This window comes from Emydura macquarii, unplaced genomic scaffold (genome assembly GCF_026122565.2).
Source record: "Emydura macquarii macquarii isolate MOO-44397 ecotype Brisbane River unplaced genomic scaffold, CSIRO-AGI_Emac_v2 contig_1644, whole genome shotgun sequence".
NCBI classification, from domain to species: domain Eukaryota; kingdom Metazoa; phylum Chordata; order Testudines; family Chelidae; genus Emydura; species Emydura macquarii.
Window position 1 is genome coordinate 25,904,986 of NW_027131781.1, and position 25,807 is coordinate 25,930,792.

Sequence of the window (25,807 nt, forward strand, 5' to 3'; positions counted from 1 at the left end):
ATGGCACTAAAGCATTTGCACCTCCAAGAGGGTGGCTCTGCAAAGGCAATGCGCACACAGAGCACCCCCCACAGGTGAGTAATCTTACTTGATTATATCTGACCTGGGGCAGCCATCCCTTGTGTATTTCCATCCCATCATTGTCACCCATGCTAAGCCTAATAGCAGGGCAAAGCCTTGTCTGCTGTCAGCCAACCACCAGAAAAGCTGGGGCTGGAACCTGGACACACGAGCCTACTCCTTGCAGGGCTGTAGGTTGCAAAGTCATGGCAAGACTTAGACAAGTCGATCTCCTCACTGGCTTTGTCCTAGTTGCCCAGCCCAATAGCCCATTTATCTCTGCAGCCCGTGTTCTTTGTGCCATGGCTTGCTCCTGTGCTGGGTGTGGAACGGCAGGCTTGCAGTCTGCCTGAGACACACTTAACTGGAGCCTAATTTGTACAAAACAAAACAGATTGCAACTACCCTGGGTGTATAAAATAGGAAGCTGTGGCCTGAAGAAATAGATCACAGCATGCAGTGTTGCCCCTTGACCCTTCTCACTTCACAGCTAGTAGCTTGGCAGGCCAGGCCCTGAAGATCATGGTCTTTACTTCTGTAGTCAGAGGAGAGCAGTAGTGAGACAACATAGAACTGGCTTTCCATATGTGCGCGTGGCCTGGTCAAGGACAGCCGTTCCTGGTGGTACTGTTCATTATAGCACAGCAGCGAGGGGGAGTCTCTCTGAAAATTGGGCAGTTTTTCCCTAAGCACTTTTGTTAAGTGTTTAGCAAAGTTTCCTGGAAGAAAAGAGCCAGAATGTACAGTCTCAGTCTTCCTTCACCACCCACTTAATGTATGTGAGTAATATAACCTAGTCAACCTGTCATTCATAGAAATAGGTGAATAAGTTCAATTTTTCTTTCAATTTGCAGCTATTTAAGCTGAGAGGCAGTGTCTGTAATAGCTAGAGGGAATGGATCTGGAGCTAGGATCCCTGGGTTCCAGTCCCAGCTCTGCCACTGATTCACTGTGTGATCTTGGGCAAATCACTGCCACCTTTATGCCTCAGTTTCCCTCTAAATGGGCAGAGCAAAGCAATTAATGCAAAAAGAAAGAAAGAAAAAAAGTTGTTTGTCATGAATTTCAAAGTCACATACCTGAGTATTTGCGGCTGCCAACGTTGAAATTTGCACACACAGATTTTTCCAGTTGGATGTATTTGCCGGCTCACATCAGTCAAGGAAAAAATAATTATACCAGGTAACGTCTCTGACCAATCACAACTGAGCATCACAGCTCAAAAAGTGAATAACTGTGATCAACCCAAAAAGTAAAACATTCCAAAAAGTAATTGTAGAATAAATCCAGCTATTGAATAAATGAATCTATTCACTGGCATCCCGCAAGCAGAAAAAGAAACTAAATTCATCAGCTAACGTATTCGTTGTGAATTATTCCGTTAGCTCTGACAAGGGGGATGGACATTGATACTGGGTCACTTGCGAGTGATGTGATATTGATGTGTAGAGCATTGTGAGAGTCACCAAGGGAAAGGTGCTAGCGGAGCGCCATGTATTGTGATGAGTGTCCTCAAAAGCTCATTTGCTGTTCTTGATCAACCAAAAACAAAAATGAAATTGAAAAACTCCACCAAACCAATTCATCTTTTCTTTATGTTTTGTTTCCTCCAACCCAACCACTACTGTATCTAACCAGACCAGGCCAATCATTGCTCCAAGATGGCCCCACAGTTGCCTAGCAACCCTCTAGCTGTTGTGGGAGACCCAAACCAAAACTATCTCTCCCAAATAAACCGAAACTGTAAGTGACTAACTCATGTTGTCATCGTCCTCTGCGATGACGCCATGTGGCCGGTTGTAATCTCGTTGCATGATTTGACGTTGAGTTTTCTATATCTCTATTTCTATATCTTTATTTTGTTCTGTATTGGTTCTTTTCTTTTGGCGATTGTGCAGTGCCGTATTGAAGCCCATGGTGGATAGTTTTTGGAGTGCTGATTGGTCAGTCTTGATTAGTTGTGACCTTTGACCCCCTGAACTCCACCTTCTCCTCTGCCTTCTCTTCTTTTCTCTCTGTTGTAACGTAATGATGTGTTTGTGTTTCACCTGCATTCACTGTATAGCCATGATGACTGGGGAAATGTTGTGATTGTTAGTGAATCTCTCTTCGTTCCAGTCTTACTTCTGAAAAAGGGGGTTTCATTTAATTTCAGTTGAAACAAGAAATGAAGTGTTTTATTTCATATTCTTTTCTCTTTTTTTTATTTGCAAAGTATAGTTTCAAAAACGCTGTAGTGCATGCAAAAAAGCACTTGGGAATATCCCGAAGTTGATCCTTCAGCAGTATGGTTTGCTCACTCTGAGTTGGAATTGAAGGCTTGTATTTCTTTGCTGAATATTCCTTCTCATCCCATCGAAGAGGGAATTCAGAGTAGAGTAGCAGAAGGTGATGATGGAGCAGGAGAGACTGAGTTATGAGGAAAGACCGAGGGTGAGATGTGCAAAAGAATATATGGTAGTTAAGTGCTCAACTCCCGTTCCCGAATACAGGAGGTCTAATAACTCAACTCTGGGGCAGCCGGTGCAGTTCTGTCCCATTAGGACATCAGATCGCCATGCAAACCTTTTCACTTTCGTAAGAGGAGACAGAGCGGCCAATCTTCGTGGTTCCTTTGATCTAGGAAGCCCATATTCGCAGTAACAAAAAGAGCCAAATGAGATTTCAGAGGAACCTAGGGCTAAATTCTCAGCTGATGTAATTGCATTGAGTGGAGTTCTACCAGCAGAGAACTTGGCCTCTAATGTTCTCTCACTGCTGAACATTTTGCAGAGACTTTATATAAGAAGTACCATCTCTTTAAACAACGGGCTGGTTATGGGTGATGACCCAGCTGAAGGGCACCTGTACCTCAGCAATGCTCTTCCATAACACTTAACAAGTTAGTGAGAGCCCTATGTATTTTAGATGTGCCCTCGCCTTTTTACATTTGAGGACCTGGCCTCAAATCTAGCCTCACTTCCAAGTGGAAATGTGTTTAGCAGATCTAAATGTAGTTCCTAATGGACATTTCGCCAAATAGCAAAACCACTGCACTATAGAATGTCAAGGTAATCGGGGCTGGAAAGCCCCAAGACTGAAAATAGCCGGGTGAGCTACGGGTCAGGATTGAGGTGCACTGGCAGAGGTGGGTGGCGAATCCAGGAGTGGGGAAACGAGGTGCTGCAGGTCAAGGCTTAAAGGGAATTGGCAGAGTTGTGTGGGGGCCCAGGACTGAAATAACGTGGGGTACTGCAGGCTAGTCCAGGACTGGAATAACGTGGGGTGCTGCAGGCTAGTCCAGGACTGAAATAACATGGGGTACTGCAGGCTAGTCCAGGACTGGAATAACGTGGGGTGCTGCAGGCTAGTCCAGGACTGGAATAACGTGGGGTGCTGCAGGCTAGTCCAGGACTGGAATAACGTGGGGTGCTGCAGGCTAGTCCAGGACTGGAATAATGTGGGGTACTGCAGGCTAGTCCAGGACTGGAATAGCAGGGGTGCTGCAGGTTGGTTTGAGGGTCATTGGCAGACAGGGCCGTCTCTAGGAGGGTGGGAGGCCCAGGGCCAACCACATTGTGTGGGCCCCCTGCCTGGCTCCAGTGGCATTCCCTGGGTCTCCAGTGCCCGGGGGCCAAGCCTGCATTTGGGTCCCGCCCAAGGCCTCATGCCCTCCTCCCGCGTGCAGTGCAGGAGGGATCTCCGCTTCCCCAGCTGCCTCAGGGAGGGGAGGGTCTGCACCTGCACGGGTGGAATACACCACTTACCTCCTCCACTGCCTCTCCTGCTCCAGCCCCGCAGCCACCCGCCTTCCACCCGGTCTGGAGTAGGGCCCCCCTAAGCATGGGGCCTGGGACGGTTGCTCCGATCCACCCTACCCTAGGGACAGCTCTGGGCAGAGCTGTGTGAGGGGAACCCAGGACTGGCGGAAGAGCATGTGCTTCAGTTGAGGATGGAGGCGCATTGGCAGAGCTGGGATGGTTGTGGAGCTGCAGGACAGAGTTGAGGTGTCTTGGCAGAGGTGCAGAAAATAAAGGAACTTGCAGAGGTCTTCTCCTTCATGACATGTGACTGTTCGGTGACTATGTCCCTTCCTCTGTTTCCCAAGCACTAAAACTCACCCATTATTGAAGCCGTTCTCAGGGGACACTCATGCGTTGTACGTTGCAACGGGTTTAGCAAATCCCCAGAGCCTTGTAATGTGCCCTTTGTTGTCTTGCAGGTTGGATGCCCTCCAGCGTATGAAGAGTATTCACCCTTTTCCCAAGTACAGTATCCAAACTTGTAACTCTCTTTCTTTGCAACATATCACGGAGGAGGAGGAAGCGAAGGAGGAGAAGAAATGCTGGTGAAAAAGAGAGCCATTGCGGTTGTATCTTCTTTTTCTTTGTTACTTTTCAAATCAGTTTTGTTTGTTTCTTAAGAAAGAAAGAGAGAGAGAGAGAGAAAGAGACACAATGCTGTCTTTGAAAAAAGGCAAACAGGTGCAGATATTTGCTGACTAAGACTATGAAACGGCGGCTGCTGGAGAAGACTCTTTGAATTCCTCGCGAGGAGAGAGGTGGGATTCTTGGAAGGAAAAACAAACCAACCTAGGATTGAGAGCTAAAGCTGCTCATTCATGAGGATGAAACCTACCTTTTTAAGGCACTCATTTGCTGCTACAAATTTCAAAGGAGGAACTAGGAAAGAGGATCCAAATGGATACAAACCAAAGCCAGTGGGATTGGACCAGGCTTGTATGTTTCACCTGGATAATGTTTTGTTTTAAAAGGGAAAGAGAAATTGATTTTTTTTTCCATATCTGGCTGGAAAAAAAAGAAATCAAAGGCTAAGCGGATGTTGGACTTATAGAAGATATATATAAATATGGTTATATATATATATATATATGTATAAATATATATATATATATATATAGAGATACACACACCATGGAGCAGGGTGGGAGGATGCTCTCCTCTCCTTGCTTATCACTGGCACAGGGACATAGGATTTACTTCTTTCAAAGTCATATCATTCCTTAGAGTTTAGGGACCAAAGGACTATTGCTTTTTTAAATATATATATAAATAAATTAATTTAAAAAAAAAAACAAGAAAAAAGGTAGAAATATCACATAAAAGCTGCAAGCGTTTCAAAGAGAAACACAAATAGAGGGAAACTAGAAAGAGCTTTGTTTGCCGTGTAGTGTGTTCCAGTGGCCCAGCGACCGCACAGGCTGTAGGAGTCCAAAGGATCGAATAGCTGGGGGGTTTTCCCAAGGCTGTGGAAAGTGGAATCATGACATTTGTCTTCTCTCACCCCTCTCCCACCCAGACAAAAAATATAAATGAAGATCTTGGCTTGTAAATAGAGCTGGTCAAAAGATCCAATTTGATCTCCACCAAGAACACTGAAGAAATTCATTCCATTTGAAATTTTTCATGGAAGATTTGGGTTTTTCCAAAGGAAAAATTTTACACAAAGCAAAGCTGTTTGTTTCTAAGGGAGATTTTCATTTTGTTTGGCGGCCTGGAAAAATTGAAAATTTCATCCTGTTTTCACTAAACATTTCAATTTTGATTAAACTCCCTTTTTGACCCAAAAAAAAAAAAAAAGATTTTGGCTGAAACAAGTTGACTAGCTCTACTGGGGAGAAAATGCCGAGAACTGTGTTGCAGCCTTTACTAGCTCCGGAGATACGCACGATCTCACCGTCCTCTCGTTTCACTGTGTGCGAGAGGAGTACGAACAGGGTCAAATCCAACTCTCAGTTACACCAGTGCATCCCTTGTTGAGGTCACTGCATCACCTGGGCGTAGCAAATCAGAATTTGGTTCACAGGCTGCAGATATATTGACATATCTGACATACGATACTTGATGCTTCAGTATAAGGCTATATCAGACCATGCCAAATCTGTAGGTGGAGTATATATCCCTGCCATGTGCTTATATGTTTCATGGTGCAATCAAAATGTTTGCTCTTCCACACGCCCCCCACCACCTCCCAGATTTCCAAGCAGAAAGGCAGATTTGTTCCAGGGCAGATCTCACGGTATAAATCTTCCCCTCTAGGTGATTTCACTGATAGCTGCATGCATCCAAAGGTAAAATTCAGGAGAGGCAATGCAGGAGGCCAACCATTATTAAATACAGGGGACCAGATTCTGCACTGATTTATATTCCTTGCAAACCCAGTGGAGTCAATTAGATTGTATGGGGCAGCCATCAGAGCCAAATTTGGCCCATCAAGTTTAAAGCAGGGCTGAATTAATCTCTGAGGTATCATATAAGCCTAGAAATGTAGGGCTGGAAGAGACCTCAAGAAGTTATCAAGTCCAGCTCTCTCTCATGAAAGCAAATGTTCATCTTTCCCCACTTCCAGGTCCAGAACAAAAAGATAGCAACTTGGCCACATACAAAAGATAAAACTAGAGAGCGGGCAAACTTCTGAGAGACCAGCAGCCTCTGGGAAGGTCAGATTTTGCATGTCACAGAGATTTATAGCATAGCATGAAAACTTGACTGCCACTGGAGTCAGTAGGTGTTTTGCCATTGACTTCAAGGGGTCAGGATTCCCTTGTGGACTGGAAGGCCAGAAGGGATTATTATGTTCATGAATCTGACCTACTGCATAACTCAGTGATGCCTGCACTGAGCACGGTAATTTGGCAGAATGGTAGAAGCAGATATCCCCTGCCATCCATAAATATATGTATATACATCACTGTGCTACGAATGCGGACATCACGCTTGTCTCACCTGCCCCTTTACTCCTTTCCTTTGGCATTCTCCAGGGCGGCCGATGGCTTGCTCCCTTGCTGCTACCATTGGAAAGGCCTTGCCGTCAAGCCTGAGAGGATGTGCAGTCATGGCCCTTTAAAACTCCACCTGTCCTGCAAGAAGGGAGTGTCCTTTTTTTACAGGAACTCATTGTTATTCAATGGAATTCACCCTGCAGGGCAGGAACCCCAGTATAGGACAAATGGTTCTTAAAGAAGCCAGACTCTATCTCCTGTGAGATCCTAAAGGAGCAGGCCTGTAGCTTTTTGTTTTATATTTCTTCACTCATCTCTCACTTCTCTTTTCTTAGTTTCTGTCACAACTCCTGTTTCCCACAGGGCACTGGTCTGTGCTTTCCCCTGTGCCTGAACCTGCCATCTTGCGAGCACTTGGAAGGAATCAGCCCAAGGCTTACAGATTTAGAGGGGAATGATTCAGGATCTAAAACTAGGCCTCTGAATTGTGCTCCAGGGTCAACTCATGGAAGAGGAGGGCAGTGCCCAAGCTTCAAGAGATCTCTGTCCTTGCTTCCACACTGCTTTCACACTCACAGTATCTCTAATCATGCCCAGGCATGGGACACCTTCCGTTCCCTGTGAGCAGCACCCTGTAGCGTTACCTGGCATAGTGTTCCCTTGACGTGCAGTATTCCATCCCTTGGCATTAGCTGTAGGGCTAGGGCTCAGCAGCATCTCTTTGATCCAGATCCATGTAACTAACTGAAATGCCACAGGATACATTACGCACCAGCCAAATGCTGGGTGCTGAACTATTCAGGGAGCTACTCTGGCCAGTTGTTTGCTCACTTTATACCACCAGTGCATTTACGGCTGTTCTGCTGGGGAAGGGTTAGGGTTTAATTAGGTGTTAATTATCACTCTGTTTACGGGAGATCCTATTGTCTTAGCCCTGCCGGACCCCAGATGCAGTGGCTACTGACATTTGTTCTCCAGCATTGGTTTTTTAAGAACTAAATTAGCCTCTGTTTCAAAATAATATTGTTTGCAGATTGGAAGGAGGGGGGAAGGGGTGTCAGGAATGTATTGTGTACACACAGCAGTTCTCCCTCATGGTTAAAGCAGAGGACTGGGAGGCAGGACTCATGCACTTTATGCCTGATATTGCTGCTGATTCATTGTAAGAGCTAAAAGATTGAAAGCCAGTGGCCTGATGGTGCCCCAGTTTTCGAATGGGAGTACGAATAGGACCGAAATTACAAGAGGCATATTTAATTGATGTTTACAAAGTGTTCTGAGATCTTTGCGTGCAACGCACAGTAGAAGTGAAAAGTAGTCGTATTTTTATATATTGGGCAGATGTTGCGTTGCAGGCCCTGGAGTACAACTCTCAGAGCCTTTCAAGAAAGTTAGACTCACAAACCTGGGCAAAAGGGCCCTTCTACTCTAGCAGCACTAAACTAAACCAGGGTCTGATCCGATTCTGTTGGAGCAGGAACCATCCATTCAGCCCATTGGAGCTTTGCACTGACTTCACCGTCAATGCAGGTTGCCCCCTAGCCTTAGCCTGTTGTCTGCCCCTCTGAACGTACAAAGAAAAGACATCGCTCCCAACCTGGCGCCGTCTCTGTCTCGCGAAATGCTACTGGTGGCGTAAATCAGGCCATGCTGTTGAGCATTCAGGTTAGACTGGAGCTGTGTGACCCAATGTTTGTGGAAGCAGGTTAAACCGAAGAGGGCAGAGCAGCTTCTACTGGAGGTATAGGGGAAGCCTAGATGCCATTTAGTGCCATGGTACTGAGAGTAAACACAGCCAGAAATTCTGTAGGGGTTGCCTCCAAATTCTCCTTGGTTTTTTTTCATCTCTCAAGCCATCTCCTGCCTTGCAGGCCCAGGCTCTTGGGAGTCAGAGCATTGACGAACACACACCCTAGCTTTGACTCTTGGAGTCAACATTTACTCCACAGCACTTGCACCTTCTTCAGCCTCCCTGCCGCCCGCAGATACCCCAGAAGGGAGGTGGGCTCTGCATCTCTTGAGCAGTATTAACCAAGGGCCAAGTCCTGCTGTCAGCTGCACTGGTGTAACTTCACCCACATCTGGCCTTCAGGATCCACTGACCAGGCACTTTACAACATGACTTTTGTGGGTATAGGTTGCCCATGAATAAGTTGCCCAAAGCCACAAGGGGGTGAGAGACGGTCCAAGAGGGAATTCAGGAATGGCCTAGCTAAACAATGCAGGATGGACAAGGCACGTGAAGAGACTAGATGTGTATAGTTGCCCTTCACAGCTCTCATTCCCTGGTATGGTCACTTGGCCACTGGACTCCTTTTTCTGTGATTCATTGTTACATTTCCTAGTGGTTTAGAACAGAATGCTTTTGTAGAACGTTAGCATTTAACGTAGGATAACTCTCCATTTGAAAACGAAAACAAAAAAAAAGACAATCGACTTTAGTGATCATGTGAAAGTGACTTTTTTTTATTAAAAAAAAAAAAAAAAGAACCAAAACAAAAAAAGTGCATACAACAGAGGGGTTACAATGGGCAAGTGCTACTCATAGTACCAGGGAACAATGTGTTGCAAGCTCTGCTTCAAATAGCAGCCCACTGTAATGAACATGGGACCTGTTAAGTGTGATAGCCCTGCTATTCCAGCTGCCTCCAGCCTTATTTTTAGATAACTGACCTGAGTAATTCAATGACCTGCTCCCTCCTCCTAGTATCAGAGGGCAGTATGTGCAGTGCCCAGTTTTCTTTACTCATCCATGCCTCTTTGTGAAAAGATGAGATTTTGATGGCTTAGATCCAGGTGCAACCTACATAAAGAAACTGCGTTGCCCAAGGAAGCTACAGTCCTAAGTAAGTTTTAGAAGGCAATTAATGATCTATAATCACCTACTAAAAAAAAAGACCATATTAGACCAAGAACCAAGCTACAGTAAGTGGGAGATCTTGTTTATTCATAATTTATTGCGTATCATAAAGAAATATGTTTCCTCTTAATGGTGAAGGGCAGCTGAGAACCTCGACTCATGCAAGAAATGCACTCGCTAGCCAGAGGCCCTGCTTATCCTTCACTTTGCAACCTGTGTCATCATTTACACTTGTTCAAAGTGAGCGAAGGACTCTGCCAGATCAGAATTGTTGTATCTTATATCCACTTGGTACCAGTGCAAATGGCAACCCTCGCTGCAGGACAATGGAGAAATAGGCCCAGGGTCTTCTGACCAACCATTAACTTACTCTGCTGAATTTTTGTTGCATGAATGAGGCAAAGAGCTTCCTTTGTCAAATGATCCACTGCAGTTCAACCTTGGGAAAAGGTTGTACATATTTCAAGACACGATGCTCTTCTGGTAGCCCATTGCCTGCCATTTTGGTTTGGATTAGCTGCCCCAAGCAGGTAACTGACAAAGTGATGGTGAAGGGAAGTGAGATCAGCTTTGCTGCCCTGGCCCACTGTTGGGAATCAAACAACAGTGCAGAGCAAAGGGATGGATGTTCTACAGAGCCTGTTAAACCAGACAGCATTAAGGCTAAGGGACGTAAAGCTAGTCTGGCTTAAATATCTGTTCATCGGTCTAGAGTAAGCAAAACCAAGACTTGCAGAGGCGTTCCTGGACTCTTACTGGCTTGGGCAACACCAAATAGGCATTCAGATACCATGATGATTGGCACAGCATAAGAACTTGACTAGAACAGCAGAGAACTACGACGGAGTAAGTGAAAAGCAATAGAGGAAATTCAGATCACTGAAATGTTACTGTACATTCCTGCTCAGTGAGGGCTTGGGAGAAGGCGTGTTTTTAAATATGCTGCGAGAGCAGGGACTGCAGGATGTGAGGAAGCAATTAGTGTTAGTCTAAGATTCTTTTAGAATTTCCTGACTCTCACAAATTCAGCAGTCGGTGGTTGGTCCTAAGCCTCTTTTCTGTATCATGCAGTCCACATGCGACTGTACCCCTGGACACCCTGGCGTGGTGGACAGTCCTGGCTTGACATGCCAGTTTGCCCTTGCTTGTTCATAATTTCTGCAGGGGAGGAATGCGGGCTGGGATTTCCAAAGGAGCCTAAAAGACGTAGGCGCCTAATGCCCATTGACTTAATGGCAGTTGAGTGCCTAACCCCTGTAGGCTCCAGGCCGAAAGAGCATTCCTGAAAGGCTGAAACGGACCCGATGGGCCTGCTCGTGTAACACTCCTCGTGGTCCATTTCACCGAATGGCCTAAAAGAGAAAAGGAAACCACTGAGCCCGGTCACACAGCCTCGGCAGCTGGCAATGAGCTAACCTCAGCCTTGGGCTGTCGTGCTTGGCGCAGTTCACGCGCCCCCAACTCCTCTGAGTTCAAAGGTCTAGTAGATCCGCCAGCAGCAAAAGAAGTGAGACAAGGTCATGCCCTGGCCAGGCTCCATGGTACAGAAGGTCCATGAACATGGAAGGAGCCAGAACTGCAGAGCCTGCGACCTAGACTCAGCCAAAAACGCCTTTGCAGAGCCCATGTTTCCTAAAAGAAAAGCGTTTGGGGGTCGCTGGAAGCGGACAGGGGGTAGCATGGAAAATTGATGGGTCAAATGTCCTGGAGTTTTGGGACTGTGGTGGGGGCTTCCCTGTCTGAATCCCAAAGACTCTCTTGCACTTTGGCTCCCTTTTCGGGTCGCGGGGGGGAGAGGGGGGTGCACAACCCCTTGGTGCTTGGTTAACAAGGTGTGTTTCACCGTGCGAACGAGGCGCAGGGGTTGGGCTCCTTTGCCCTCGCCCAGCCCCGGCAGGGTCGAGCTCACGCGCGGACGAATGGACGCAGTCCTGTGCTCCCTGTTCTTCCCTGGCGAGCTGCCCCCCCATTGCCACTGACCACAAACACAGCACTGCCTGCTGGCGCTAAGGGCTAATTTTTTGCTGCCACAGTCTATTGCTACCTTGAAGGAAAGCCGGGGGCACTCACAGGGGCATGCTCGCTGTAACGCTACCTCTGGCATAAAGGCCGCTGTCTCCCAGCCCCATATTCCACTGCCTCACCCTTACCACCCCTCGCTACAGCATGGCCCCGCCGGACTTCCTGCCAGCAGCCCTGGGAAGCAGGATCCATTCAGGGTCGAGCGTGTTATTTCTGCCCCAGCCCACGTTGCCCAGCTCAGATCACCCCAAGCTGGGACAGCTCCTCGGAGACTAGGGCACCCGACCAGCCGCGGCCCCTCCCAGGAGCTTTGTGCCATTCCTCCCTTTAGCTGGAGACTGGGAACTCCCTGGCGCTTTGTCCCCCTGCCCAACGTCTGTGTCCAGGAGTGGGCCGGAGCCCGCGCTAGGAGACCCACGTGGATCAGTAAGAGGCATGCTAAGCTTGCCTATGGCGGCCGGACGATGCTCTGCATGGTGCATTCCTGCAATGTTCTCACCCCCTCTGTCGCCTGGTCCAGCCCCTTGCTCTGGGGATAAGAGATGGATGAGGCTGCGGCTGAGGGGATCACAGCACGCTGTCCCCCCAGAGGACTGACTTCAGCTTAGGAGCCCCCCCCCCCCCAAAAAAAACCCCACCTTGGCTAGAAATGGGTGCCCTGTGAGTTACTGTGCGACCTGACACCGCCCCGCCCCCCCTTCACAGCTTTTCTGGGCGGGTGTTGCCAATTCCCAGCTGTGACCCTGGGAACGCAGTGCGGCAACCCCTGGCTTAGTGCCAACGCCCTCATGCTGCTGCCGCACCCCTTGTCCTGTGTCCTTGCCCTGCCCCAGGCACAGCCACGCAGTGCTGCTCCCGGCGCCTCACACGCGCAGCGGGAAGGCTGAAAAGCAACTCCTAAATCCTGCCTTGTTTTGAGAGGAGCAGGGAAATGGGCAGGGGAGACATTGCAGCCGTCCGGCCAACAGCTACTGACCCCATCTTCCTTCGTAGGCACCCAAACAACGTGCCACAGTAGCAACGTCCTGGGACGTTGGGTAGCTGCACCCCGCCCTCAGCGGGCTTGGCAGGGTCTAGGTGGGCTTCTGGGCTGAGAACAACAAATAGACCATCCCAGGTAGGCCAAAGAGACCAGCACACGCTGCCCCAGCCCTCTGGGACAGATTTAACTACCTGACGGGGTTCCGGGGAGGATGGAGCTAGGTTGGTCTCAGTGGTGGCAGGTGACAGAACAAGGCGCAATGGTCTCATGTTGCAGTGGGGAAGGTCTAGGGTGGATATTAGGAAAAACTTTTTCCCTAGGAGGGTGGTGAAGCACTGGAATGGGTTACCTGCGGGTGGGGGGGGGGGGGTGGCATCTCCATACTTAGAGGTATTTTTGTGGTTGGTCCTGCTTGAGGTATCTAGTCCAACCTCTGCTCCTGAGGTCCCTGCCAACCCCAAGCTGCTATGAGTCTGTTTGGGTCACACCCACCTCTTTGCTCACCTAAATGTGCTATTTTTTTTTAAACCTTTGCCCCCTGCACTCTCTTGCTATCCCATGATTCCCAGCAGAGCTTGTGGCTCCCGGGGGGACTATACAGGGGGGACGAGTGGGTGGGCGAGGCCGGGGGGGGGGGGGGGGGACACACGACGACGACGACGACCATACCAGGGCTTTGCGATTCCAGTTGGTGCCAATTATTTTGATTTCTTTGTGATCTAAAGGAAGACGAATGGAAGGTAGCTCTGTTGCTAATGCTTAGATCGAAATAAAGCACAGTCTGGCGGGCGTTTTCCTTGTTGTTTCATGTGGGAGTCGCTTATCAATCTTTGTGTCTTTGTCCAGCTGCAGGGCACAGCTGGCCCTGGCCCATGGTGCCATTTGGCACCAGGCCCCTGGTATTTTTCTCATGGTCATGCTGCCACAAGCCTTTGCTCTCCTGATTTCATTTTTCCTGCATGTCCCCCCAAGGCAGTGCTGACATTTCTGCTCCCCTCCAGGCCTGGCATGTAGTTTTCCAAGGCCACAGCACCAAAGGGCTGGTTTGATTTATTGGGACAGGGAGAAGTGGGGGATGGAAAGATCCCAGCTCTTCCCAGGCCAGCATGGGCTGGTACCGAGCTAAGAAATCTCTCTCCCCACACCCCGCACGGCTCCAGAGAGCCTCTCACCAGCCTGGACCGTGTTTCCTTTGTCAATAAGCATGGCAATGGGGCTAGGGCGCAGCTGTCGGGGCAGGTTGAAAGGTGGTGGTTGGTGAAGGCCTGAGTTTTCTGGACCCTCCGTTTTGGGAGGGTTGGGGAGGATGCAGACACTAACGTACGGGATTAGCAGAGGGCTGAGGCCCCGCCATAGTCAATGGGAGTGGTGAGCGGGGACGGTTACGCTGCAAACGCTGTTACCCCGCAGCAGCGACCTGCAGAGCCCAGGGCAACCGACTTGGGTTCACAGAGCTCACACCAGGGGACTAAAACTAGCCGTGTAGACATTCCTGCTCAGACTACAGCCCGGGCTCGGAGACACCCCCCCCCCCCCCCCGCCAGCACAACTCCCATGGACTTCAATAGGGTCAGAATTCACCCTGAGCCCCTCAATGTCACCTCTACGCCCCCCCACACATAGGCCTTGCCATAGAGCCATCACTAAAGCGCTGGAGGACTTAAAGGGGAGGCCTGTCTTGGTCCTAGACCAGGACTTCCAATAAGCCGGGCTGGGATACCTCACCCAGTGCCCCTATCTCCCCCCCCCTCCACCAAGGCAGCTGAGCACCACAGGGCAGTCATGATTCAGGTGGTCCTTGCTAAGAGACCCTCCGTATGGGCCAGCCACAAGCAGTACAGTAACCCTCAGCTTTGTGCACTGACCCACCAGCCCCACACCTCGTTTGGAACCGGCCCGTCGCAGCCAGGCAGCGGCAGAGCCAAGAGAAAGCCAATACAGCGCAGTCCTGTGTTCAGCGTAAACTACTAAAAACAAAGTGCACATTCAAAAGAAATCAAACGCTTTGCCAAGGGAAGGAAAGTGTTGCTGTGCCTGTTTCGTTTCAATTAAGCTGGTTAAAAGCAGCATTTTTCTTCTGCGCAGTGACGTCTCGAAGCTTATTAAGTCAATGCGCAGCTGTAAATGTTCCAAAGACCAGTCCCAGCATTTTGCACAGCATTCTGAACCCCCGCCGGTCCCAAGGGCTTGTAACGCTGCGGTAGTAGGCTGTTACCCTTGTATGGCCCAACCTCGCGTGGTGGTCACAGCATTCCCAGCACAGGCCCAGCACACAAAGGCAGAGACAGGGACAGTTTTTTAAAGAACTTTAATACGCTAAAACCATTTTGTTTTGCTTCACTTTGTGTATTGTTGTTAAAAATGTCATTGCTGTAAACTTGAGAACGGCCACGTGCCCAGGAGCAACGCCCCAGTCCTAGGGCAGGCACATGAGGCAGGATGTGCCCACTGGCTCCTGCTCAGTGCTGGGATACGGGGTGATCAAGGCGGGGGGGCGGAAGGGGGAAATATCAACAAGCCCGCCCTGGCCGTGTTCTCTGCTTCACATCTACGCCCAGGCAGCAGGGAGCCAGCTGGGAAACCTGATGCACACCTGCACCTCTGCTTCCCAGATGTGGCACCGGAGCTGTCGCCCTCCAGATGTGGCGCTGGCTGACGGCAGAGTCCTCCTCCAAAGAGGAGGCTGAGGCCCCCCTCCCCCCGCACGTCTGTCTGTTCCCTTCGTGCAGCCAGTCTTTTCCTTGCTCCTTAGGGCAGCCTCACACACCTGGCTCCTCTCCGCCCGCGCCGGGGGCAGCGGCTCGCCGGCTCCCCACAAGACAAGCATGAGCTCTGCAAGGGCCCCTCAGTTTGTGTAGACCTGAGTTCCAATCACACGCATGATTTCCTTCTGGATCTTGGGGTCCTGAGTGTTTATATTGGCGTCTCCGACTTGTCCGTCTTCGTACCTGGGAGGGTACAGAGATCACCCGAGGTTCCCCAGAGTGCCCGTCACCAGCGTCTCCCTGCTCCAGCGATAAACCTGCCCAGCTCTGCCCCATCATGGAGCCTTTAAACGCGGGGCACAGAGCTGGGGTCTCCAGGGCCCTTGGACAGAGGGGGAGGTCTTGGCTGGCAAAGACAGGCCCTTCGCTCTGCATCTGGGCACCCCCCCTTGACACCAAGGGGTTGGCAGGAGGGAGATGGGCCCCTAGGGAGATGGCAGCCCCAGCTAAACCACCCAGGTTTGCCAATGGGGCAATGGTTCTGCCTGCCAGCACCTCCCTGCGCAGTGCCGCCCATGGTCCTAGCACCCCCTTGTGCCCCCTGCCGGAGGGCACCGGGCCCAAGGGAGCAGGCTCTGGGGCTTGCCTTCCTCCCACTGCTGACAGCTGGCTGGGGCAGGGGATCCTCTCCCATAGGGGGAGGGGGTGGTAATGAATGGGGGGCTGGCGTGGAAGGAGGGGCCAGTGGGGAGCGGGGCAGCTCTTTGGTGGCGCACAGGACACTGCTGTGACCAGGGGCAGTGCCGGGGGGGAGGAGGTGGGGGGGCGGGCGCTGCGCTCTCCTCTCCCCCGGGGGGGCTGGGTTGCAATGCTGATTCGCCGGCTCGCGATTCTCTTGGCATCCCCCTCTGCCCAGTGCCATTTGGCCTGACACGTCTGCAAAGGGGAGCTGCCCCAAGCCAGGCTCCTCCCCGCCCACCCCCCCGGCACTCACACAAAGAAGAAGCGGGTGCAGACGTGGTCCGAGACCGGGCACACCCAGATGTTCCCGTGCTTCTGGAGGTCCTTCGAGGTGATCACTGCAAAGGGAGGAGGCGTCAGACAGGCGCCAGCAAGCCAGCCCCCCCGCTGCCCTCACGGCTCACACGCCACGCTGGTCCTTATGGAGCTAACCCAGGCCATGACTGTCCTGCAGCACCGGGGCCTCTGCACCATTATCGAGCGACTGTCCCACTGACACCTAGTGCCGCAGACTTGCTGGCACGCCCACCGGTCACCTCGTTTAACCCATTCATTGATGGATGCCCCTTAGCCAGGGGTGCCCACCTGTGCCACAACAACTGGTTTTCTACACATCCAGTCAATGAAAAACCAGGGATGGCGTTAGCGTGGGACAAGCAGGGCAAGTGCCCAGGACCCTCAAACGGGCCCCGTGAAGCTAAGGCGCTTCTACCTGAAAGACCTGAAACCTGGTCACGGCCCCGTGGGGGCCACGGCCTCCAGTTGAGAACCGCTGAACTCGATGAGCTAATGATTCCGGCTGGTCTTAAAAACGCTAGGACTCAATAAGATCGCCCCAAGGCCCCTACCTACACAATTTTGTTTAAAAACACACAGAAAGGAGTTGACTAACACCAACTAAATATTGTTATGATTATTTTCTTGTAGTGTTGGGTCTTCTAGGAGCCCCGACTCCCCCTAGAGCCCCGCTGCACTAGGAGCTGTATAAACATGCAGCACGAGACAGTCCCTGCCCCAACAGCTTGCAGTTCAGCCAGCCAAGTCAGGAAACAGCCAATGGACCGGGCAAAGCTCACAGAGCTGGCTGGGATTGTCTCAATTAAACGTTTCTTGTACAAAAAAAAAAAAAAACGCGGAACTGTCAAGACCAAAACGTGCAGTTAGAAAGTTTTGACACGTGTCTCAATTCCAAAGAATATTTGGAAAAAACGTTTCCTAAATGCCCATTTTGCAATTTTTCAGAACAAAATATTCAGGGTTTCCCAGTTCAGAACTACTTTCCATTATAAAACTGAAGCCATTTAGAGAAAAAAAGTGAAAAGTGGCCAAACTGTTTTGCCATTATGGCAATGAAATGCACGACTGAGCTGACCCAAAAATGGCTTTGGCTTTTCGGTGCATGAACATTTTTGAGGTTTTGACTTTTCTTCCCTATTGGGACTGGAAGAAATTTCTAAAGCTCAACTTTTCACAGGGCAGGAAAACTGCTTCCTGCCCTGCTTGCAGAGCAAAACTCCCCTGCCCACCAACCCCAGCAGGGAATGGGAAGGCTTCACGCCAGCCAAGAGGCTCAGTGGGCTCAGACCCAATGGAGGGCATAAGCCAATTCCAAAGCCTAGAGGCTCTGCACTGAAAATGCCAAGCCAGGGTGCCCGGATCAGGGGAGATACACCTGAGTGACGCTAGCCAAAGCTCCAATGAGACAATGTGGCATGTCCCCTTGGCCATGGACCTGCCCCAGACTGGCATGGATGCTCCTATGCAGGGGAAGGAACCATGCCCCCAGCACAGACCCCGGGACACTCTGCCACAGTCCATCCATTGCAGGTCATGTGTGTGCCCAGGTGACCTACACAGGGGACAGCAGGACGGCCAGGGTATTGAATGGGCATGGAGACAGCAGGCCACCAGCGGCCCAGCGCAGGAGGGGGCGATGGCACGCTGTGACAGTCTGCGCTCAGAGAGCAGGCACCAGGCGGTCAGGTTTTGGGCACCCACCATTCCAAAACCTGCCTCCCTTGTCCCAGTGCCATTCCTGGGCCCCCAGGTGGTGAGCGAGGCCGCCCCTTCCTCTGCCTCTTACCTTCACAAAGTGCTATACAGTTTAGATTCCGACTCTGCAGGAACCGGGACTGGATAGATCGAGTCTGCAAACAAAGCACAGCGTCAGGGTCACCACTGCTGGCCTGGCACCCCGCTTGGATGACATCAGGGCTCTGCCTTCGCCGCGGCTGGCCCTGCCCCTTTGACAGCCTGAGCTTGGTCGGAGACAGAAGCAGAGCAGAGCAGAGCAGCCAACATCAGTGCGCACAGACCACAGCCAAGGTATCAACACTGATAACCCAAGCCTGGAGCCTGCGATCTGGCCCCAGGGCCGGATCTCCGCCCTGCTTTCTTCAGCTATTGTCCTCTGTAATTTGTTGAGTGCTGAGCTCTCAGCTGAGGGTTGGATACCCAGTGTCCCCCCGTGCCCACTGGCAGAACCCCCCCCCCCCCCTGCACCATAACTCGTGTCTGGCCTGGCACACTCGCTGCCGCCCCAAAACCTGTCGTCCCAGTGTGTCTTTAAAAGGGGTCATGTAAGGTATCATACGTACACTGAAAGTCACTGCATGTGCGGGTCGGGTGCAGAGAGTTGTGTGTGTGGGGGGGGGGAATGTCCCCAGCCTGCCCCAGGCAAAGCCGTGTGTATTCACCTGGCTGACTGGCTTGCTGATCGGCAGAAGACAAAGAACGTACATTTACATGTCAGGTGAACAAGGCCATCAAGTGAACAAGCAATGGAGGAAGGAGCTCGCCCGGGAAGCCTTGAGACAAAGAGGGTGGATTTGGAAAAAGTAAGAGGGAGCAAAAAGCCATTCTAGGCGTCGATCACTTAAAAGAGACCAGAGCCCTTGGAACCTGTGAAAGGCGGATCCGTCAGCCATGGGGACTGAAGTCTCTGAGTCACATTATAGGTGAGACCAGGCTTGGGATCTGTTAAGCTTTCAGTGCTAGACAGCGGCTTTTATTTTTGTTTTGCTTGTAACCGGCCCTGCCTCTAGCTTGCTCTGACTTAAATCTCTGCTCTGTATTAATCAGCGTCGTCGTGTTTTCTTACCAAGCCATCTCAGTGCTGCGCACGGAAGTAAAGGGTGAGTCTTCGGCTAACCTAACCAACTGCTGCGTGCACGGTTTCTTTGGAGGCTGCGTGTGTCCGCTGAGAGGGGCTGGACACTGCACAGAGACGGCTCTGAGGAACCCGGGAACGGGGCTTCACGGCTTGGTACTGGCAAGGCAAGGCTTAGACAGGCAGAGCCTTGAGGAGTGTGTGGTGAGGTGGGCACGCCGGGGTGGCCAGGGCCGGACTCTCAGTGTCAGCTCCAGCACAGCTCTCACTTGGAGGCGGAGGCGGAGGGGTAACTCAGAGGTGTACGGTTCTCAACAGAGGGTCACAGAGGGGTGGGTCTTTTCCTCTAGGAGGCTCTGCACCCCCTGCTCAGGATCCAAACCTGTGCATAACCTAAGAGCCAGCTGCCCACTCCAACCCACACCGACCGGCGAGCGGGGAATTCCCAGGCTCACTGCTCCTATGTTAGGGCCAGGACTGGATGCGTGCGACATGGAGAGGCTGCCGGCTCAGGCTGGGCTCGCGGTAGGCAGGGCTGTACAAGATTGGTGCACACACACACACAGCTCTGCCAATGCAAGCCAGCCTTGCTCACAGCCCCTGCTGTCACAGGCCTGGTCCTTCCCCTGGAGGCTGCTAATTGTGCCAAACTGTCTCAGGACACAGGGTCAGCTTCATGCTTTGCAAAAACCGTCACTGCGGGCCAGAATAAATCCCACCCAACATCTGCACTAGATTTAAAAGGCAGGTCTCCAGGTGCGAAAGTCCAGGGCACTAACCAGAGACGATACGCGGTTTACAGATGGGTAAACTGAGTCCCAGAAGTTGGGGTTTTCAGAACTGCTCAGTGTGACTTAGCTCTGCTCCTGTTGAATCCAAATGCCCACTGACGCCTGCGGGAGCAGAGTCACGCCAGCACGAAGCACTTTTTGAAAATCTCCGGCGGAGAGGTTATGTCACTTACCGAAAATCCAACACAACAGCAATAGACCCCCTTAGCCCTGATCCCAGGTGCCTGCTCTCACCCCTGGACAGTACTCCCTCCCCATAGGCACAGAAGCATCAGTGATTGATGCTCAAACACATAGCCGGCACGACGCACGCCAGCCTGGCACATATCCCTGCGGTGGACGTGGGACTAGAAGGACAAACCCAGGCTGTGCATGGCTGGGGTTCTAGGGACAAGTCCCAGCAAGCAATACCGCCGGTTACCTGGGGGATGGTGTTCATTCGGTTATATCTCTGGACCAGCTCATCCTTCGAGGGTATCCGGTGCTGTCCTTTCCCCATCCCTGTTCGACAATAAAGGAAGAACAACACCACAGGTCAGCAGTCACCGGGGAAAGGTCGCCCTCCTCTCGCTGTGTCAAGGGTCCCGGGTGCTTGCTGAAGGAGGTGAAAGGATGAGGTCAGCTCCCCATGGAGCTCAATATTGCAAGACACCCGAGGCTGTGTTCAAACACATCAGGGCAGAACGAAGCTGTACCATGACCCCAGCGGAAGTTCCCATGAAGAACATGAAGGGGTGCGGGGACACTGTCATAGAGAGGGGCACAAATGTCACGTGTGCACCACCATACACAGGTCTGCCTTGCAGAATATACACCACCCAGGGACACAGATCCCTGGAGATCACTTGGGCAAGAGCTGAGATGATCATCTGCACCCAGAGGTAATGTTGAGGTAGGTTCTTAACACAGCCCCTCAGCCAGAGCCTCTATGGGAGGATCTTCCCCTTGGTTCGGACGGGAACTAAGACACACGCTAGCTCACATTTTGCCTAAAGCCACAGGCGTGTACAGCTGAGCTGGGAATTGAACCTGTCTCCCAGGCTATAGCCCAGCACACTGCTCCACCAGCCCATCTGTCCTAGCCGGCGTACCTACCGCACTGCCTACGTGATACCTGCCCTGTAACATAACACTCAGCAGGTGCTCAGGGAATAGGAGACTGTAATAATAGTGAACGGGCCCTGCGCTGCAGGTGGGAGAACCGATAGAGAGCCGGCAGCTGCAAAGCTGGGATGAAACCAGCAAGAGCTGCCTGGGCCATCGTGAAGGACCAGGGTGGAGTTGGAGTGACAGGCTGCTAGGCGGGGTCTGAGCCTTGTCTATGGCAGCGTTTCTCAACCTTGTAAGTAGCAAGAACCCCCCAACTTCTGAAAATGTTAATAAGTACCCAACACTCAGTGTTCCACGGGATTGTGCATTTACAGACTAATGCGAGCCATATGTTGGAAGCAGGGCTGAGTATATAAGGCCGTGATGTGACAGATGTCAGATCTAGTGTGGGTAGGGTTACCACCTCTACACCAGGGGTGCAAAACTCAAGTATGTACCTGGGCTAGAGGTGATGTTGGCCAAAGCTAGGAGGCTTTGAGCGGCTTGGCAATGCTGGGGAATATAAAGCGACACACCAAATTTTTTGCCATAGATTTGAGAGGAGGAAGTGGTGAGAGAGAGACAGGGAAGGAGGGCCAGAAAGAGAGAGAGAGAGAGAGAGACAGGAAATGAGGGTAACTGGTCAAATCTGAGGCTGTCATAGAGCAGTGAAATTGACAAGTTTCTGGGCACTGGGCTTTGAGCCAGGGAGGGGGGCTGCCCCCTGGGCAAGTTGCAGGTGGCTGCCACCTGGCTGCCAGCCTGGGAGGTGGGCGACTGCCACCCAACCTGAGCTGGGGCAGAGGCGGCTTCCGCGCCAGCTGGGACCCAGGGATATGGGCAGGCGGCTGCTGCCCATCTTCAAGCCGGGGCTTGGAGCCAGGGCACGGGTGGCTGCCACCCAGCTGTGAGCCCAGCTCATGAGATGCAGGAGGCTGCCACTGGGCTCCTACCTGGGAGCTGGGACTGGCGGGAAGCGGGCGGCTGCTGCTCGCCTTCCCCAAAAGCCGGTGGCTGCCGCTTGCCTCCCAGCTGGGAGCTATGACTGGGAGGGAAGCGGGCTGCTGCTGCCTGGCTTCCCCAAAAGTCAGCAGCTGCCACCCACCTCCCCTTCACTCTGTTTTTCCCCAGGTACCCCCTGCCTGTGTTTCGCGTACCCCTGGTGGTACGCATACCACAGGTTGAGAAACTATGGTCTGTGTGTCCCGGTGAGTCTGGAGCTCGAATTCTGGAGATGATCTCCCCCAGTCCCTCTCAAACTGCCAGGGGCCAGCTTTGATCCACACAAGCCAGATGAAGCGCAGAGCAGCCAGCTGGCTACCTAGGTGCCCACGGCCTCTGGACTTTCCCTGCTGTCCTGAGCCGTGCCCCCAAACGTGCACTGTCACCGAATGATCCAGGTGAAGATCCGATCCAGCTGGGAAGCATCTGCCTGCCAGCTGCTGCGAGGCCGGCCGTGGGGCAGAAGTACCCTGCCAGTAGCCATGATGTCAGCCTGTGGCTGTGCTGAGATTTCTCCAGCAGGGAGATCTTACGGCTTCCAGCAGCTTTTACTGCAGCTCTTTAGCAATGCCTGGGGCTGGGGTGACCTATCGCCCAGGGCAGCTCCTCTGCCTCACACACCTGCTGCCGGTGTGGCCACTGAGCCATGTGGAGAGGGGACAGAGCTGGCTATGTGGACAGGCGGTCAGGTTTCCCCTCCTCATGGCTCTGCTGAAGCATCCAGACTGGCTGACTGGACTCCTCTTGGTGCCCCACAGCAGAGGGAAAGGGAGGCAAAGTGTTCGCCCATGGAAACGCAACAGGAACTGTCCTGTTCAGCAGGAGAGCGGAGCAGAGAGGAGGGACGGAGGGTGAAGCAGGGAGAGCAGATAACAGATCCAGCCACGCCAGTGCTTTGCAGCCTTCCCCAGAGCAGGAACCCCCCTCCCCATCCACCATCGCTGGAATCACCAACGCAGGGTTACCCCCCCACACCATGCCTATCACCATGACGTGACAGCACCTCCTACGGCCTCCAACACAAAATCATCCCTTCCCCAAGTGGGACTGCTCTCTAGACCGTACACTCAGGGGCTTTAAATTGGCCTTGCTCTATAATGCATGGGCAGCAGCTGATTTAATACAAGACTGGACTAGACCTAGGGCCAATCTCACTCCAGCCCCTGAGAAATGCAGCGGGACAAGTCACTGGTCTTCTCCAGCTTAGCGGGGCAGGAAGGATGCTCTGATCAGCACTTCCAACATGGTTCCCAGGGAGGCACCCAAATGATGGGCCCGATTTGCTCCGCCCACTCAGTGTGGTGGGTGCAGGGCGCTTTGGAAAATCTGGCCCCGGGCCCGGAAGATCTAGGCCTGAGCTCTTTTGAAGAGATAAAGCCCAATTTTCAAAGTCCCCATGGAGAGACTTCTGCAGATCAACTAAACAAAGCAACCCCAGTGCAGGAAAGACCCGAGAGGTGATGGGCTGAGAGACAAGGGCCCTACTCCCGGGTCCCTGGTGGAAGCAAAACTCCCACTGAAGCCAACAAAAGCAACAGCTACGCAAGGGAGGCAGGACTGGGCTCCCGGTTTGCATCGGGCTTCTCACTATGCTGATGCAAAGGCAGAGAGAACTGGGTCAGCCAGGAAGCCGTGAACCCTGGCAGAGACGCAGCAGGGGAAGTATGTTAATTAAAGCTGGGTGGAAAACAGGTTATTTTTCTACAGCAAAATTTCTACACAAACTAAACAAGGCATTTTTGTCAAAATTTTCCATGGAAAATATTATTTCTCTGAAAAATGGGAAACTGAACAAATTCATCTGGAAACCAAAATAGCTCAGTTTGGAAATGCTGCTGCGCTGCCTGCGGCAGTTGTAGTTCAGGTGCGTCGTGCTCTCACTCTGTTATGTGGAGCACAGAGTCTGGTCCAAGAGGTGAATATAGCTGAACCACTCAGTAATAGCGCCCCTAATATAATAAATTTAACATCCTTGGAGGGAAAAATGCCAAAGAAACCCACCACAAAAGCATTTAACTTCAAAAAGGGGAACTACACAAAAATGAGGAAGCTCATTAAATGGAAATGAAAAGGGACAGTCACAAGGGTGAAACGCCTGCAAACTGCATGGAGACTATTTAAAACCACCATAACAGGGGTTCCAACTAAATGCATAGTCCAAATTAAAAAAAAAAAAACACTAAGAGAACCATGGCTAAACAGCTGAGTAAAAGATGTGGTTAGAGGCAAAAAGGTATCCTTTAAAAATTGGAAGTCAAATCCTAATTAGGAAAATAGAACAAAGCATAAACTCTGACAAGTCGAATGTAAAAATATAAGACGACAGGCCAAGAAAGACTATGAAGAGAAACTAGATAAAGACACAAAATCTTAACAGCAAATTTTTTTAAAGTACATCAGAAACAGGAAGCCTACCAAATAATCAATGGGGACAGGAGTTGGTTGATCAAGGTGCTAAACGAGCACTCAAGGAAGACAAGGCCATTGTGGAGAAACTAAATGAATTCTTTGCATCAGTCTTCACTGCAGAAGATGAGGGAGATCCCCATACATGAGCCATTCATTTTAGATGACAAATCTGAGGAACTGTCTCAGATGATGGGGTGTCAGTAAAGGAGATTTTGGAATAAATAGCTAATTTAAACAGTAATAAGTCACCAGGACCAGATGGTATTCACCCAAGAGTTCTGAAGGAAATTGTATGAAATTGCAGAACTACCAACTGAGGTATGTAGCCTATCACTGTACCAAATGACTGGAGAATAGCTAAGGTAATGCGTTTTTTTTTTTTTAAAGGCTCCAGAGGTGATCCTGGGAATTACAGACCAGTAAGCCTAACTTCAGTACCAGGCAAATTGGTTGAAACTGTAGTAAAGAACAGAATTATCAGACACATAATCATATGTTGGGGAACAGTCAACATGACTTTTATAAAAGGAAATCAAGCCTCACCAATCTATTGCAATTCTTTGAGGGGGTCAACAAGCATGTGGACAAGGGTGATCCAGTCGATATAGTTTTCTTGGGACTTCCAGAAAGCCTTTGACAAGGTCCCACACCAAAGGCTCTTAAGCAAACTAAGCAGTCATGGGATAAGAGGGAAGGTCCTCTCATGGACATTAAAGGTTAAAAGGTAGGAAACAAAGGGTAGGAATAAATGGTCAGTTTTCACAGTGGAGAGAGGTAAATAGCAAGGTCCCCCAGGAATCTGTACTGAGGCCAGTGCTGTTCAACATATTCATAAATTATCTGGAAAAGGGGGTAAACAGTGAGATGGGAAAATTTGCAGATGATACAAAATCAATCAAGATAGTTAAGTCCAAAGCTGACTGCGAAGAGTTACAAAGGAATCTCACAAAACTGGGTGACTGGGCAACAAAATGGCAGATGAAATTCAATATTGATAAGTGTGAAGTAAGGCACATTGGAAAAAATCATCCCAACTCTACATATACAATGATGGGGTCTAAATTAGCCGTAACCACTCAAGACAGAGATCTTGAAGTTATTGTGGATAGTTCTCTGAACACATCCACTCAGTGTGCAGTGGCAGTCACAAAAGCTAACTCAATGTTAGGACCCATTAGGAAAGGGACAGATAAAAACCAGAAAACATCATGTCACTATATAAATCCACGGTTCCCACGCCCTGAATACTGTGTACAGTTTTGGTCACTCCATCTCAAACAAGGTATATTAGAATTGGAAAAGGTTCAGAGAAGGGC

At 50.9% G+C, this 25,807-nt stretch overlaps 2 protein-coding genes across 8 annotated transcripts in view; one reads left to right on the top strand and one right to left on the bottom strand.

Annotated features, from left to right (window-relative positions):
* CELF6 (CUGBP Elav-like family member 6) overlaps positions 1 to 9,222 on the top strand; it is a 180,057-nt gene extending 170,835 nt beyond the window's left edge. For both annotated transcript variants that reach the window (XM_067555986.1, XM_067555987.1), the window contains one exon: positions 4,262 to 9,222. The gene's annotated coding sequence lies outside the window, so the exon portion shown is untranslated. The remainder of the gene's footprint in view (positions 1 to 4,261) is intronic.
* A 5,614-nt stretch (positions 9,223 to 14,836) lies between these two features.
* PARP6 (poly(ADP-ribose) polymerase family member 6) overlaps positions 14,837 to 25,807 on the bottom strand; it is a 44,734-nt gene continuing 33,763 nt past the window's right edge. For 3 of the 6 annotated variants that reach the window (XM_067556140.1, XM_067556139.1, XM_067556138.1), the window contains exons 20-23: positions 20,413 to 20,492; positions 18,175 to 18,238; positions 16,345 to 16,429; positions 14,837 to 15,593 (exon numbers count right to left, since the gene is read on the bottom strand). In XM_067556140.1, coding sequence (XP_067412241.1) covers positions 15,491 to 15,593; positions 16,345 to 16,429; positions 18,175 to 18,238; positions 20,413 to 20,492 — 332 coding nt within the window. In that variant the 3' untranslated portion in view covers positions 14,837 to 15,490. Of the gene's footprint in view, positions 15,594 to 16,344; positions 16,430 to 18,174; positions 18,239 to 20,412; positions 20,493 to 25,807 lie in introns of those variants that run through there. The other 3 variants (XR_010921399.1, XR_010921398.1, XR_010921397.1) reach the window with 1 other exon arrangement.